This window comes from Archocentrus centrarchus, chromosome 21 (genome assembly GCF_007364275.1).
Source record: "Archocentrus centrarchus isolate MPI-CPG fArcCen1 chromosome 21, fArcCen1, whole genome shotgun sequence".
NCBI lineage: Eukaryota > Metazoa > Chordata > Actinopteri > Cichliformes > Cichlidae > Archocentrus > Archocentrus centrarchus.
Window position 1 is genome coordinate 21,590,658 of NC_044366.1, and position 16,631 is coordinate 21,607,288.

At 37.6% G+C, this 16,631-nt stretch overlaps 1 protein-coding gene across 1 annotated transcript in view; it reads left to right on the forward strand.

The window, feature by feature from the left end:
- cckbrb (cholecystokinin B receptor b) overlaps nt 1–16,631 on the forward strand; it is a 30,508-nt gene that overhangs the window by 12,585 nt on the left and 1,292 nt on the right. Inside the window, exons 2-4 of the mRNA XM_030758467.1 lie at nt 2,311–2,562; nt 6,539–6,800; nt 11,050–11,177. Of these exons, the coding sequence (XP_030614327.1) occupies nt 2,311–2,562; nt 6,539–6,800; nt 11,050–11,177 (642 nt within the window). The remainder of the gene's footprint in view (nt 1–2,310; nt 2,563–6,538; nt 6,801–11,049; nt 11,178–16,631) is intronic.

The window sequence follows — 16,631 nt, forward strand, 5'->3', positions numbered from 1 at the left end:
ATAGAGGAACTTGGTTGAAATGGCACTGAAGGGATGAAAAGCAAATGATATCAACTGTATCACAGATAAACTGAATATTTTTCAGAGGTTGTCCATGAGCTCCTGCAGCCTGAAGACTGCTTTTCAACTTATGAAAATCATTTGAAAGAATGGTCTAACTTGTCCAAGTGTCATTATAATCCTACTGACTTCATACTGACTTTTACCTATTAACTTAAAAAAAGCCTTCTTGTAACTATTCTGCATGCACTGAGGGCGTTGATCATTTTAAATGATTGCATCAGTACACGGTGTTGGACTCGCCTCGCATTATGGGGTTTATAACATTTCATTTTAGTCCAATCCAGATGTTCTCCAGATAAAAGTGAAGAGATTTGTTAGTTATTTGGGATGCAGCTGTTGCAGGAATTAATGAATCAGTGAAAGTATTTTAAAAATCCACTTTAGGAATGTTTAAACCTTGATGACAGTATAGTAGGTGAGAAACTTGGAAAAGCCCAGTGTGCCTATAGTTCCTGTCAAATGGTCATCCAACAAGTAACATGACAACCACACCATCTCAATAACATTCAAATTTGTATGTATTTTTGTGTAATTTATTTTGTGGGGACATATGCAGTACCTGTTTAAACAGTCATTTTGTGGGATCTAAGCCCCTCTTTTGGAAACACAAATCGTCAAGTCCCATTCAGGTAAATACATTTTAAGTTTAAAATGACTTAATGTCTTTAAAATGAGAGAAACCACAGTCTGATGGGCGAATCCCAGTTCACGGGTTTTTACATAAAGCGTGAAGCAAATTTTTGCAGCAAACTCTGGAAGATGTGAGTTCACCTCTAGCCGTGTTTTCCAGCTTGACTTGGATTGATTTTGTATCGTTTCTACAGTCTTTGTGCAATTACACCACTTGAACTCCCTCCTGAACTTTTTGAGCAAGGGGGAACTTGTTTGCCTGAATATTTGTATGATCAATTAGAACATAACACAAAAACTTTAAATAGCTACAAGGAAAACCAGTAAAATATTTCAGTGTCCTGCAAACTGAAACCACACTCCATCATTGCCAACACTACATTTTATCCTGATCATCACTCTGTAGACACAGCTGTCTTATATTGCTTATAACTGAAGGGTAGAGGAATAACTTGTTACCCATTGTGACAGATCAGAGGACCATACAAATTTCAACATGTGGCACATAATGAGACAGGAATATGATTTACATGCTGATATACATAAATGGCATAAACTTTTTTTTAACTATATTAAAAAAAACCTTCTGTACTAGTCTTTGTGTGGGTGATCCTGACCATTCCACAGCCAAATAACTTGCAACTAAATCCATTTATTTATTTATTTCATTGCAATAATTGTTATGGTTATGCAGAAACTGAGACAAAATGCAAGAGCCCAGGGCAGACAGAATAAACTTTTATTAGGTCAGAGTCCAAAGTCCAAAGGTCCGCAAAGCAAAATAAGTGACATCCACAAACTCGAGGAACAGCTGGAAGCACACAGAGGAGGCCAAACGCACACTTTGACAAAGGAACAAAGGGAGGACTGGACTGTAATCTCAGGGCAAATTGGGAAAGAGTCAAGGTAATTAACAGACACAAACTAAATCTCAAAACAAAATATAAGAGATAGTGACAAACAGTGTTACTTATTTATGTGATCAATAATATGATCAGTGTTTTCTGATTTGTTAAAGAGAGTCATACAGAACACTGTTGGGTGTAAAAACCAGGTCCCCTCTGTTGCTGTTGACGCTCTTGGACCGCAACCATTTTTGGCCAATGCAGTGTGTATACATAGATGGGAAATTGAGCAATGACACCCTGCAAATTTTCAGCAGGGCATCAACCAAACTGGGTAGAACTCTTAAGTACATTTCGCACACCATAACAACTTGGACATAAAGTCAGCAGTGCTGTAATATCTTCATTGTGACTGTGGCATATGGTCACTTATTAGCATCCAACATTTTACAAGGACAGCACATTTTAAAGGTAATGCAAATTTTAGCAGTTACTGTACAATGTGACATTGCTTCTCCTAACTGCATTGCTGTTGGCTGCACAATCACAAGTTCCACCTTTTAGAGACAACACTATTAGAGTAAGAGCCTGGTCACTTATACAAAGGCTTATACAACTTTTGTATTAAACACACAGAGTGAGACGTCCTTATGAAAGGTTACACCACTGACTGCTGGATCTTTAAAGACAGCAGGAAACTGATCAACATGTAAAACAGACAAACACTGTAACACTCTAATATTCCCTCTATTCCTGTTCTTTTTGTTACCAGATGAAGACCACACGCTGCGGATCCTGCTCTATTCGCTAATCTTCTTCCTGAGTGTATTTGGCAACCTGCTGATCATTGTGGTTCTAACAGTCAATAAGCGCATGCGCACTGTGACCAACACCTTCTTGCTATCTCTCGCTGTCAGTGACCTGATGATGGCCATCTTCTGCATGCCCTTTAACCTCATCCCCAGCATCCTCAAGGACTTCATCTTTGGAGCAGCCATGTGCAAGATAGTCACCTACCTCATGGGTAAGGGAATGGGTGTGTGGAGCTGAACTGGTCCAAAGTCACTTCTTTGTCCTTCAATTCAATTCAATTCAATTCAATTCAATTTTATTTATATAGCGCCAACTCACAACAAACAGTCGTCAGTTCATTGTTGTCTCCACGCTATAAAAGGCATGCAATAAATTCTGAGTAAAACTGAGATTTTGGATACACGGAAACTACCGTTTTACATTTTAGAAATTTAAAGAGCTTAGTCTCCTAAATCTTCCTAGTCAGTTAAGCTTGTTTAGAGAGAGAGAGAGCAAAAAGGAACAATTCCATTTCAATCTATACAGTATGTAGCACAATCTTTAGGTATACCTGTGGTAAAAGCATACACAAACACAATTATGTGCAGTGCTGTGCAAATGTTTTAGGCAGGTGTGGAAAAAATGCTGTAAACTAAGAATGCTTTCAAAAATATAAATGATAACAGTTAATTTTTTAAAATCAATTTACAAAATGCAAAGTGAGCGAACAAAAGAAAAATCTAAATCAAATAAATTTTTGGTGCCACTACCCTTTGGCCTCAAATCAGCATCAATTCTTTTGAATCAGTGTTGCCAGATCTCGCACTAGAAACAAGCAACCAGCTCTATGAAAACAAGCCCAAAATAAGTCCAACTGGCAACCCACAACACTGTGTAAAACTGAGGCTGCTTTTAAACAGTATAGCTCCAATAAAGTGTAGCTCATTTCTTTGTTTTGTCTCATTGTGTTTTGGAGCAGTGAAACCCGTGTTTCTTAGCCTCATAGCAGAGAAGGGTGCACAGTTTTTTTGTGTGTTTCTTGGTATTAGCACTTTGAGTTAAATCAGCATGGTGAGCACATATTTCACACTTGCAAAATCTGCAGAGAGCCTTTGATACATCTCCCACCAGGACCGCAGCTACTTTCTGAGGTGTATGAGGACACAATTTTTGTTTGTTTGGGTGTGCGATAAACAGGAAATGGGGGCTTGGAAGGGACAAACTATCTATCACTCATCTTTTGCTTTCTTATGGGGTGCCGAGAGATAATCAAGGAGTTTCACTCGGAAAGAAAGTCAAGCCCAAATAAGCAACTTGACGTTCAAAAACAAGCCCAAAAAACCGCAACCCGCGACTCACTAGATTTGCCAGCGATTTTAGAAAAAAACAAGCACAAAGTCGTTTATAATAAGTGGACTTGGCAACACTGTTTTGGGTGCACTTGCACAAAGTCAGGGATTTTGTAGGATTATAGTCAAGGTGAGGTTGTGGAAGACAGTTTGATGTCATAGGTCGTACACTATGGCAAGACTGAGCACAGCAACAAGATACAAGGTAGTTCTCCCAAATAAAGCAACGTGTCCTCCAACAGGAGAAGAAGAGAAGTGGTTAGTTCTCCAAGATGTCTGGAACAACCTACCAGCCGAGTTCCTTCATAAACTGCGCAAGTCCACCTTGAAGAATCGATGCTATTTTGAAAGCAAAGGATGGTCACACTAAATATTGATTTGATTTAGATTTCTCTGCTGTTCATTTGCTGCATTTTATTAATTGATGAAAACAAACTCTTAACACTTTGATTTTTTTAAAGAATTCTTACTTTACAGCATTTTCCCCAACCTGCGTAAAACGGTTGCACAGTACTGTATGTACAGTTATCTTTTGTACAGTGTTAGTGATAACCTTTCTAGCGGAACATTATTCAGAAAGATTTGCTGTGAAAAGTTGTATCCAACTGAATTTTAAGCAACATAGCCTTATATCCGTGGTTTGCAGTAAGATGAGAGGTCAGACACCTTCTGATGGAGGTTAAAAGTGTGTCTGCTAATGGGAATTTCTTCAGGGATAGTGTATGGACAGACATGCTTTGAATAATTTTTGGTGAACAGTGTTAAAGTTCAAGAGTGTGGGGTGGATAGCAAATGACCAGAAGCCATTTTAATACCATTAAACTAAAGAATGGGGATCAACTTCTTATATAATTGGGAAACTGGAAGATCAAGACTTTTCCACATGCAAATAATAGTCACACTTTGTCTCATAATTATAAGAATTCATAATATTTTAACTAAATGTTACATTAATAGATGAAATCCAAATCAGTAACAACAATAGGTTACAGATAATTACAGTGTCAAATGCTAATGCTCTTATGTGTTAGAAGCACTGCATAAGTAAAAAAAAAAAAAAAAACGTTTTCTCCAGTAATGATATTTAATCAGTTTTCATAATAATGAAGCTTTCTTCTTTAGCCATTTGTCCATGGATCATAAATATAAAATGTCCTGCTCACTAGGGAATTACTTCTGTAGTTTTTGGTAAATTGGAGGTAGGTTCTTTCCAGGTTCTCTGGCTTTCCAGCGTCCTCTCACAATCCAAAGACATGCATGTTAGGTTAATGAGGCTGTAGGGGTGAATGTTTGCCTGTGACTGATGACCTGTCCAGGGTATACCCCACGTCTTGCCCTGTGACACTGAATTGGATAGGTGCTTAAGAAAATAAAATGGATGGATGGATGGATGGATGGATTTACCATCTATCCATTATGGGTGCCTAGTCAGATGCCTGAACCACCTCAACTCATGTAAAAAAAAAAAAAAAAAAAACTGTAAAAACAATGGGAAAAGAGTGGATAAGAGACACTTAAGATGATCTTAAAAAAAAAAAGTCCCCATGTGCCCATCAAAAACCCAGAGCGAGCAGCATTCAAAAAAAGAGCAAAAATGTGCAGTTTCACATTTCTCTAGATGAAATGTGATGATAAAATATCCGCCTTAGACTGAGGCTGTGGAGCCTGAATTCTCAACTGCATGTCTATCGAATTGGTTGCTACGTAGAGTAAATGAAACACATTTTAATGACTGAATGTGCTGCCCTTGGCAACCTTGTGTAAACCCAATTTTTCAAATTGGGTTTACACAAATAACCAGGTACAGAGAGTGGAAAGAGTTAAGCATCAAAATAAATCAATTTTTTTATAAGAATAGCCTGTTTCAAGATTTAATATAACACAATGTTATTGGTTCGTTATTGACTGTTAAAATGACTTGAAGGAACAATGAGATGGAGGTGAGCCTTGCTCTTTAATTCAGCAGTTTATTGTTTCATCTAAGTAAGTAATTAATGTACTATAACTCAGATACCTGGAAGAAGTAGAAATAACATAGAGAGGACATAACATTTTCATGTCCTCACTTAAATTCAATAATTCACTAGAATTATTTATGTTAGACATATGTGAAAAAATAAAATGAGTCAGAACAGGAGGGCTGTCCTGCCCAGAATTATTTGAGAACTGAAGAGAAAAGATGGTTTAAGTAAAGCACAGGGCCCATGAATGAAGGCAGCCATCATTAGGTTGCACTGAAGAAGTGTACAGAGACCCTAAGGGGAGAGACGATTGGTGGACTGTCCATTGCTTCAGTGGGGTATGCTCTAAAGCTTCCTTCACAGGTATAGTAGTCACAGTACACCCAAGGGTCCTGACTCTTTCTCTTGCTCCCTTACTCTGACACACACATGCACACACACACACACACACACACACACACACACACACACACACACACACACACACACACACACACACACACACACACACCCTGTATTGCGTATTCTCTCTGAAGACCTGTATAAGAGAGGTGAAGAGTAATTTCCCGTCTTGCCCTGTCACTACAGGGATGACAGATCAAATCTGTGGCTCAGGCCAGCATGATTTCCTCTACCACAAGATTCAGATAACTGTCTCCACCTCACGCTATATTCATTTGCAAACACATCTCCACCGAGCGCAGCTTTTTGTTATGATTGCAAATAGCAACCTACTTGCTTTTGTTGTTTTTATCATCGGTCCAAACTATTTTCTACCACTGAGCAATGATAAAAGTTTATATAGTAAAATAAAAGATGTCATAACATACAAGATAGCAAACACACAATAGAACGTATTTGACCAACTTTTCAAATAACCTGTTTTGTTTTCCTGCAGGCATATCTGTGAGCATCTCCACTTTTAGCCTGGTTGCCATAGCAATTGAGCGCTACAGCGCCATCTGTAACCCCCTGAAGTCACGGGTGTGGCAGACCCGTTCGCACGCCTATCGGGTGATTGCTGCCACATGGGTGCTGGCCTTTGTCATCATGATCCCCTATCCGATCATCAGTCACCTGGAGTCTTTTCCGCGTCCTAACAACACTACAGCGCACCGGTGTCGCCACAAGTGGCCTGTCGCAACTGCAGAACAGACCTGGTAAGTCTCTGGGTTCAGGTTGGTAACACAAATCCTTAGTTCTATGTCCAAAATAAAAATGTTACTGGACACCCATGACAACAATGAATCGATTCTGTTTCTTCTTACAGCTGGTCTATTTTAGAACAGTTTTTTTTTTCCCCTCATGACAAAATAATGAGAAAAGAAATGGCAGAAATGTTCCTTAAAATATCCCATAATCTGTGACATGCTAAGTCTTTACTGTCCATTTCTCTCATGTGTCATGTAATAACAGCAGTTTCTCTTTATTTTATATTGCACATAACCTTTATATTTTATTGACATAATTCTAAAGCTGTGTCCACACTGTAAACAGTTTGTAGTGACGTGGTGGTGAGAGACCATGAAAGCAACTTCAAGTGACTGAGCAAAATAACATTTGCCAATGCAAAGTGGGTGGGACCTGACATAAACTTCTCCCGAGTGAGCCACTACTCGTGAGAGCGCAAGATGCCGTTGATTGACATATGACCTGATAGTAAATATGCTATATTAGAGGGTTACCTAGGCAACCAATGCCTGGAATGTCTGCCAGCAACCATCAAAGTGATGCATGACAAATGAATTGTTTCCAGTGTGGACGCAGCTTAAACCTTATGGTCTATTTCCGTATACTCAGTAAAGAAACTTTCTGCAGAGAGTCTTGTGAAAAACTAAGTATCCTCCATGATTCAGTAGCTTGTAGAACCACCTTTAGCAACAGTAACTTGAAGTAACTCTCTCAGTTTGACTTTATCAGCCTCACATCGTTGTTGAGGAATTTTGACCCTCCTCTTTGCAATGATGCTTCAGTTCATTGAGGTTTGTTTTTTAAGCGCAGCTTTCAGTGCCTCAGCATTTCCATGGGTTGAGGTCTTGACTTTGACTGGGCTATTGCCAGTGTTGTGGTCATTACTCAAAAAAGTAACACATTACGAGTTAATTTTCTTTAAAGTAATGCAGTACATTACTTAATTACTCACTGAAGAAAATAATTTGCTATATTACTCCATTCGCATTACCTCATAACATGACCTAAATGGCATTCTTTTCTTTTTCAGACAGTCTGTTATAGATTTGCTGGTGAGCTTGGGATCATTGTCCTGTGGCATGACCCAATTTTGGCCAAGCTTTAGCTGTTGGACAGATGGCTTCACATTTGACTCTAGTTTACTTTAGTATAAAGAGGAGTTGATCCAATGACTGCAACATACCCTGAATCAAAAGTCAAACACAGCATATCAGCATTTAGTCTCATCTGTCCAAAGGACATTATTCTGGAAGTCTTGTGGTTTGTTCAGATACAGCCTTGCAAACCTAAACCATGCCATCATATTCTCGAGCACCGCATGGTCTGACCTTGGGGTGAATTTGCTTGGAAGCTTGTGGCAAAAATATGTTTTTTTGCACTGGCGACTTACTTATGCCTCCTATAAAGCCTATGTACGGTATCTAAGTGTTTACATCTATGTACATATGAGTTATGTACCAAGTGCCTCCATCGTGTAGTAGGTAACATATTATCTTGACAAGCCAAAGGTCACTGGTTCAGTTCTAGCCGGAGACACAAATTTCCTTTGGGGTTGTGTCAGGAGGGGCAGCTGGCATAAAACTGCCAAATCCAACATGAGGAGCGACCCCATTTGATAAGAGAGCAAGCTGAAAGTAGCTGCTGCTTCTTCTTTTATCTATAAAAGCTTCATACCACATCAAGTATATCTATAGCACTAAAACCCATCAGTGTATTCAGAAGAATTTTTGTTTACTGCTTATTTCAACATTTTATTTGTTACAGGATAATTGTGAAAGTTGAAGTTTTCACAAAACTAGCCCATCTTATTACAAATTCTCATTCTTACATTATGAGCACATATGCAGAAAATACATTTACAAGAGATAAGAAGAAACTACAAAGAGATGCATGGGAACTGAGTATCACTTATTTAGACGAGACGGTTTAATTTGCTTTAAGTTATTTGATAGATTCAAGCATTTTAGAGCCCAAGGGGGTGACATGTCTGTATTATGAATACACGATTACAATATTAGAAAATTATCACTTAGTCTAAAATATCTGATAAGTCATTAATACTCTGAAAAGTCAGAAGAAGATATCTCCTGGATTAACAAATATACACTTTAAGGTTATCATATGCAGTTACATGTATGCAGTGGAGGTTGTTTTAACTCTAGATGGTCTAATAAACCATGAAATTTCAGCCATGCTACATGGGCTTTGTTCAGTTAGGCATTAAATTAATGCCATGCAACAACATTTTTGGCAACTACACTACAAGTCTGAAGATTAAAAGTTGCTATTTCTACATAGGAAATGCATCAGAACATTTAAGTAGTGTTACAGTATGAGTATTATAAGCACACATTTCCAGCTATATTTCCAGTTCACTATAAAATTTGCTGTCAGGTCGTGCTTCTTCACCTCTTTATTTTATTTTATTTTTTTTACTTCGCAGCATTTTCAATCACAAAGTGTCTTTTTTTATTATTGTAATAAACTTTAGATGAACTGTGTCTGTTTATGAGTGGTGTGTTCGTCTGTGTCCTTTCAGTAAGGCACTCTATGCTGAAATATCTCATTCACTTCCATGTTTGGACCTCAAGCTTGCTTTAACGATGTCTGTTCAGTGTTCCTGTGAAAACATTAGGACAGGTGAAGACAACAGAGCGTGTTTCTGTTATGAATCATGATAAAACAGGCATTGGATGTAATTTCAGGCGACCCTGTGATTATCTTTGTGTATTTGTGCAGGACTTATTATTTTGTTCTTGTATTTGTATGTAATTTAGCATGTTTGTATTCTGCTCCCAGTGTCTCTGATGTAATACCATAACATTTGACCCATGGAGCGAAGCACCTGCAGCAGCATAGCTTTTGTTGTTTTCACCTCGTGAATCTTCCCAATTTCATCTGATTTTCAATTTATGTAGGCAGATGGCCACACATTATCCCATCCACATGAAAAGATTTTAGATTTTAATACATGCCTGTGCCTTTTATATGTAAATTCTAATCCTGTCTCATGGTGTCTAACATGGTGAACTTATTTTTGTATGTACCTCTGGGCTATCACTGTGCAGTCGTCCCTCAGTCGTATGTGGTTCTTTATGAAATGGCTGATTAGCTCAGTATTGTATTAAACTGAATGAACTGTATTAAAAATGGAAAGGCCTTTGGTATGATCTCCACTTGAGACATTATCTCATCAGTCTCTCCTGCAAGACCTTTTGCTTGTTTTTTAAATTTAAACAGACAATACCCTGCAAAAGTCTTAAGCTACCCCAGAATTCTTTATATTTTGCAAGGAAAATGGGAAATAGCTGCAGTGATTTATTGAAACGTGTGCAAGCGTACAATATATGGAAATACAGCAACAATGCAAAAACAATTTGCACAATTCTAATGAGCTTGAAAGTCAGCATTTGGTACGACTGCTTTTATTCTTCAACGCAGCCTGAACGCTTTTAGGCAAACGTTCTTGTAGTAGTTTTCAGGAATAGTTCTCCAGACTTCATGAAGTGCATTCAAAAGACACAGTTCAAGTTTTCAGCTAACAGCTTTTTGGAAATCACCTTGTTGGTACAAAAATACAATTTTATGCTGGTAAAACTGTTATCTTTGGCATTTTTCAAAGATTCATCAAAAGAAAGTGGAACAAATTATGTGTTTTTGCAACAGGCTAGTGCCTAAAGATACCATTTAAAATGTCTCTTATATGGAGACACAACACTTCTTCATCCCTTCAGTTAGGTGTGTTTTCAGTGTGTTAAGTCGCTTAATAGGAAAAAAAAAAATACCAAACTGATGGTTTGAAAGAGAAGTAAAAGAGATCATCTATGTCCACTGTGAGTGACCATCATTTAACAGAGGTGGTGCCTTACAATATCGGTTGCCAACTGCTGCAATGACTCCCCTTCCCTGGCACCTTTTGGTTTTAGAACTGAAGAAGCCTCTTGGATAAGAGGTGAAACTTGAAAAATAAATAAAAAAAATAAGAAGTCCAGTTTTTCAGTCTCTTGATAATTCCATTTTTGAATAAATTAGTTTGTCTTAAAATACAATGCTTTGCTCTGTGTCCCAACAAACAGACAAAATAACCCCAAAACAGTAATTTAATGCATTGCACAAAACATATATACAAACTGCAGCTCCATAGGTGCATGCAGTCATCATTATATTTATCCACTACTGCTGGGATTTTTATATTTCTCATCTCTATCTCTCTTCTAGGTACATTCTGCTGTTGCTTGTGCTCTTCGCCATTCCAGGTGTGATGATGATTGTGGCCTATGGATTAATCTCGAGAGAGCTTTATCGAGGCATCCAGTTTGAAATGGGTCATAAAAAAGATTCTTCAGGTGAGGCGAAGCCCACTATAGTACGTATGGAAACCATAAAGAAAATAGTAGGTAAAGTTTTAATTTGCTCTTCCAGAAAGCAATCTGGTTCCCAGAAAACAATTAAAAAAACAAGACAGAGAGAAATACATCAGCGATTAAAAACAACAGTAATTAAAAAGCGCACAGTTTAGCCAGTATGTTATACCAGTGACTTTACCTGTATTCCTAAAGGCTGTTATAAAGTGTCTTTTTATTTATTTTTTTTAACTGAAAGCGAAAAACTGAATCTCAAAAATGTCTGTCAAAATAATTCGATAAAGGAAGTAAAGAATGTTTTCATGTTAAATGTTTCTATTAAACATCAGCTTCTCATTAAGAAGAGTCACTGTTGACATTGTAGGTGAGAAGATCATTATATCTTAAAGTAAGTTCAACAAGTTCAGTTAATCAGTCCTGTCAGATTGTTACAGTATACAGAGAGTATGCTCAGTATGTTCGGTTAAAACAGTTTTTAGACAGTTAAAAGCACAAAACAATCGATGACATTCACACTTCACAAGTGAAGGAGACCAAACTCTGACAAGCTTCAAAAGGCTTTAGTTGCTGTAGGAAAAAGAAAATACCCTAGATTTTTTTTTTAAATTCAACCTTGATATTTTATGTGCTATATTTTGTTCTTTTTCATATCCTACTCTAAATGTATTTGATCAGGCAGTGCTCTCTAATTAACTTTAATCTGGTTTTGATTTCACTGTTGAATGAAACTGTGTCTGTTGCCGAATGCCACTGCAATTATCAGCACCTACAACCAAGTTCTAAACTGAGCATTTGGATTTTTTTCACAGGGTTTATGTGAATTATGAGGAATTTCTTTTTAATTACAAGAATTTAATTAGTGCTAAAATCGCTGTCATGTGTGTAGGCTAAGTATAATACATAACCTTTTATTGGAATATGAACGTGTGTCTGGGGTGCTTGCAGCATCGAGTGTCCTTGCTGATGCTCCATTAGGGGATGGCTTGGCTGGCAGCTGCAGGCCTGGGCATTACCATCTGTTTGGTCTCAGAGAGAAAGCGATTGTCCAAATATATAAAGAGTTTTTGGAGACAGACAATATGGATTAAAAACAAACAGGAAATTAGAACTTGGAGAATGAAAAATTGCATCTTACCTCATAAATTGCAAAATTCCCTCTGTTAAATGTGTCTAATAATACAAGAGTGCTTCATAGTATACTCTCTTAATAATAACAGATCTTTGTTTAGGGTATCTTGTGGCTCTTAATTCTGTATCCACTGTTATCTGTTCTTTATAGCAGAAAAAAAGGATTTTGAATTGCAATATCTATACCAGGGGTGTCAAACTCAATCATAGTATGGGCCAAAATTGAAGACAGTCTGAGTTGAAGGCCGAAAAGGATTAAAATTAATAATTTTAATCAGCACAATATGAATTTGAATGGACAGGATACAGCAACTTTTTCCTCAGAACATTAAATAAAATATAAAAAAATCACATCAGGAAAAATGAAAATATTTCAAGCTGATGAAAATTTATTTTTTTGTGCTTCACAGTTGGAAAAACGCACAAACTGCGCAGTGTGTCCAGTTTATCAGCAAAAAGCTGCAAAAACAGCAGTGGAGACCTGATCTGATTTTATTTCTTTATTTATTTATTTGGGGGGAGGGGGGGCAATCACAGGTAATCACGGCCTGTTCCCGAAGCTGCAGGAACTTATTAAGATGCTTCATTATGTCGCAGACAAAAGCCGACTCACACAGCCACCTTTCATTCCGGCCATGCTGACACTTCTCCTTTACTTTCCATGAACTGACAGATTTCTTCAGGTAGCTCATCGCGCCTCTGTGTATAAGGCATATCACCAAATTCAGAAGCTATTTCCTCCGAAACTGCTGGTGATTTAAACCTTTCCCTCTTTTAAAGTTCACTGTCTGGGTGATTATGACGCTTCTGTCTTCAGGACTTTGCTGAGCAGCGTTTCCTGGTGTGTGATGCACCTGTGCAGGTCTCCCTCTGCATCGTCTGCCATACCTGTCCCACCAATCCACTCTTTTCCCCACACATCGCAGGCGAAGAAAAGAGACAGACGGTTTACCTCCAATGTCAGTGAGCAGGTCCTTTGCCTCCGCCCTGTTTGGAAAATCCCTGTTTTCCACTTTTCATTTGGCCATTTTTGGGGGTCAGGCTAGCTTAAATGTCACTGTAAAAAGTGCTTACCCCCAGGCTATTAATTATAGGTATATTAATTTTAGGGATGGCACGATACCACTTTTTTATGTCCGATACCGATACCGATATTTTACATTTGGATATCGGCCGATACCGATATAAATCCGATATTTAAAATTGATCAAGGCATTTAAAAACATAAAAAAAAAAAAAAGAAGTCAACAGTCTCACACAACAAAATCAAAGTCTTTTAGTTGTCCCACATACAAGACTAAGGACCAGGGCGGGCAGAGCTTTTTAGGCACTGGCACCAAAGCTCTGGAACTGTTTACCACTCCAGCTCCATTTAGCTGACTCTGTGGTGTCATTTAAAAAATAGTTGAAAACTTTTCTGTTTAACTAGGCTTTCTGGTTTCTGACTTTATTTTTATTCTTTTTCTTTTTATATGGTAATGTTATGTTTTTAACATAGTGTTTTCTGGGGGTGGGGGGGGGGGGGTGATATTGTGTTTTAATTATTGTACAGCGCTTTTCTGTCTGTGAAAAACGCTATATAAATAAACTTTACTTACTTACAACAATAACTATCACCTGAATCCTGTTGCTTCTGTGTGAGAAGCATGTTGCAAATTTCATTAGGGCTGCAACTATTGATTATTTTAGCAATTGTGTATTCTATTTATATTGATTACCCAAGTAACTGCATAAGAAATACTTTTTTTCATATTAACAGTTCATCTGCATATTTTAACTTCCGTACTGCAGTTTTTCCCTGTGTGAAACAAACAGGGTGGATTTCTTCACTTACTGATCAGGTGGTTGATGAAGGACCTCCAGCTGTTTCCCAGTAAAGGTTTAATGGAGGTTACAGGGACGAAAAGGCTTCTTTTGGACACTAAAAAAATATTTCCTTCTGCTCCATCAGAGCTCACCGGCTCCGCCTCTTTCCGCTTGTGCAGACAGACTACACGTAAATCAGCTGACTGCTGCTGTTGCGTCATCAGTGTTCATGTGAAAAACTAGGGGCTGCTTGAGCGCAATCTTACGTTTCTACTGCAGGTCTATATTTAGTCACAAATCAGGGATTAAAGTATCAAAAATATTTGGACAGCGAAGGGGTCCTTCCGGTACCGGACAGTCACTAGTGCTAATAGCTTCACTCGCACTCAGCACCGCGAGCACAACACACAAACAAGGTGGAGGCGGAAAAACATGTCAGCGATGATCGCTCAGTGTCAAAGGGAATCCGTCGCAGCGACGGAGCATCTGAGGGGGTTGTTTTCTAACTCCTGATCCACTCCATTCCAGTAGGTGGTGGTAATGCAGCTCTAAGCTGGTTTGGTCAACCGCAAACCCACAAGAAGAAGAAGATGGCTGAGCCCTGTAATGCAGCTAATGTGAGCGAAACGTTACTTAATGTATCGGATTACATTTTTAAAATTTCTTTCCGATATCCGATCCAGTAATTTAGGCCAGTATCGGACCGATACCGATACTGAATATCGGATCGGTGCATCCCTAATTAATTTATTTTGCCAGCTGTATAAAATTATGTAGCGGGCCGGATCTGGCTCGCGGGCCTTGAGTCTGACACGTGATCTATACAATAAAAACAAACAAACAAAAAACAAATAAGAAACAGTTTAGTTAAAGTTATTAAAAGATTGTTGTTTGTTTTTGTTTTGTTTTAAATTAAATGTAAACAAACACATTTTATCTCAGGTCACTATGAACCTTTCCTTCATTAAACAGAAACATCCCAAACATTAATCAAGTGCTGTAAATCCCTCAAAGTTTAATAATCCTAAAGGTATCACCCGTGGATATGGTTCTCCATTATAGGATGTTTGTGACTCACTAAATAGATCAATACCATTTTTATTGCTTTTCTCATTATGTTGTTGTCATCTATCTATATCCTGTGTTGCTGTAAACTTTAATCTATTTGCAATTAAACTTCCTTCCAGCGATGCTGCAATTTAGCTGCATAGAAATACATTTACAAGAGACAGAGGTGTTGTTAAAGGATTCAGTATACTAGTGTGCAGAATAAGGTCCCATGCCAGGAAGTATAAGCAAATAGATTTTTAGTGTAATATTCTTACCTTCGCCAAGGAGGTTATGTTTTTGGTAGCATTTGTGTGCACGCATGTGTGCATGTGTATGTGAATGTCACTGTGTCTGTAAACACAATAGCTCAAAAAGTTTTAAATTTATTCTGATAAAACTTTCTAGGGTGCAGAGTGGGTTCATGTTAACAATCCATTAAAATTTGCCTTACATCCACCAAGGTCTTCAAGGTCAACTTATTGATTCATTGGTCCAAAAATAACAACAAACCTTATGAATTAGAAACTATGATTCTTACAATTGAGGTGTGTGTTGTCAACATATAGAAAGTACTATATAAAGATTTAAGATATGTCACATGTGACCTCTGACCTCTCTTTCAAGGTCAATAGATTGATCTGTGGGTCAAAATGATAATAATGTTATATAGAGCTATTTAAAACTGTGTTTCTGTATTCATTGTATTGACAGCGTATATGCATAAAGGGAATGAAACATGGAGATTCTAAATATCATGTTACTTTGGACCTCTGACCTCATTAGGAACTGAGGTCATTATAGTTTGCATCCAGATATCATGTCACAGTTGACCTTTGATTCACTTTTACATTTCACATCTGCCTTTCCTTCAAGTTGACCTCAAAATGTGTTCTATCTTAAGATTAAGAGAATTAATCCACATGAAAAAAACTATATACTCAAATTTATGTCAAGTTTAATAAAATGGACTTCAACAGGGCAAAAAACAAAAGTCTGCACTTTGCACTTGTTTTCACTGCACTACAAACTTCGTAAAGTATGTTTCAAAAGAACAAAGAAAACTAAATGAATATTTGCAAAATACAATAATATTCCCTTAAAAGTAAATTCTGCTCAGAGAGCTGCCTTGGTGGAGGTTTGTGCTTCTTCTCTGACTATATTTTCTTTGCAACTGAGTGTGCATTCATTAGGAATTGAAGGTAACTTCTTAGTCCAGTATTTTCCTTTTGAGTTTTCAAAAGACTTTGTAACAGTACTTTTGATATCAGTTCACTTAAACATTCAAGTAGTGTCTGTCCTTTGTGTCTTTATGTTTTGAATTCTAATTTGCCTGTGATATACTACAGAGCAGTCTTCAAAAAAAAAAAAAAAAGCGAAGGCATTGTAAAACAGGAACATCACTCATACATTAGGGGATGATATTAAAAAAAAAAAAAAACTTGATTGAGAACT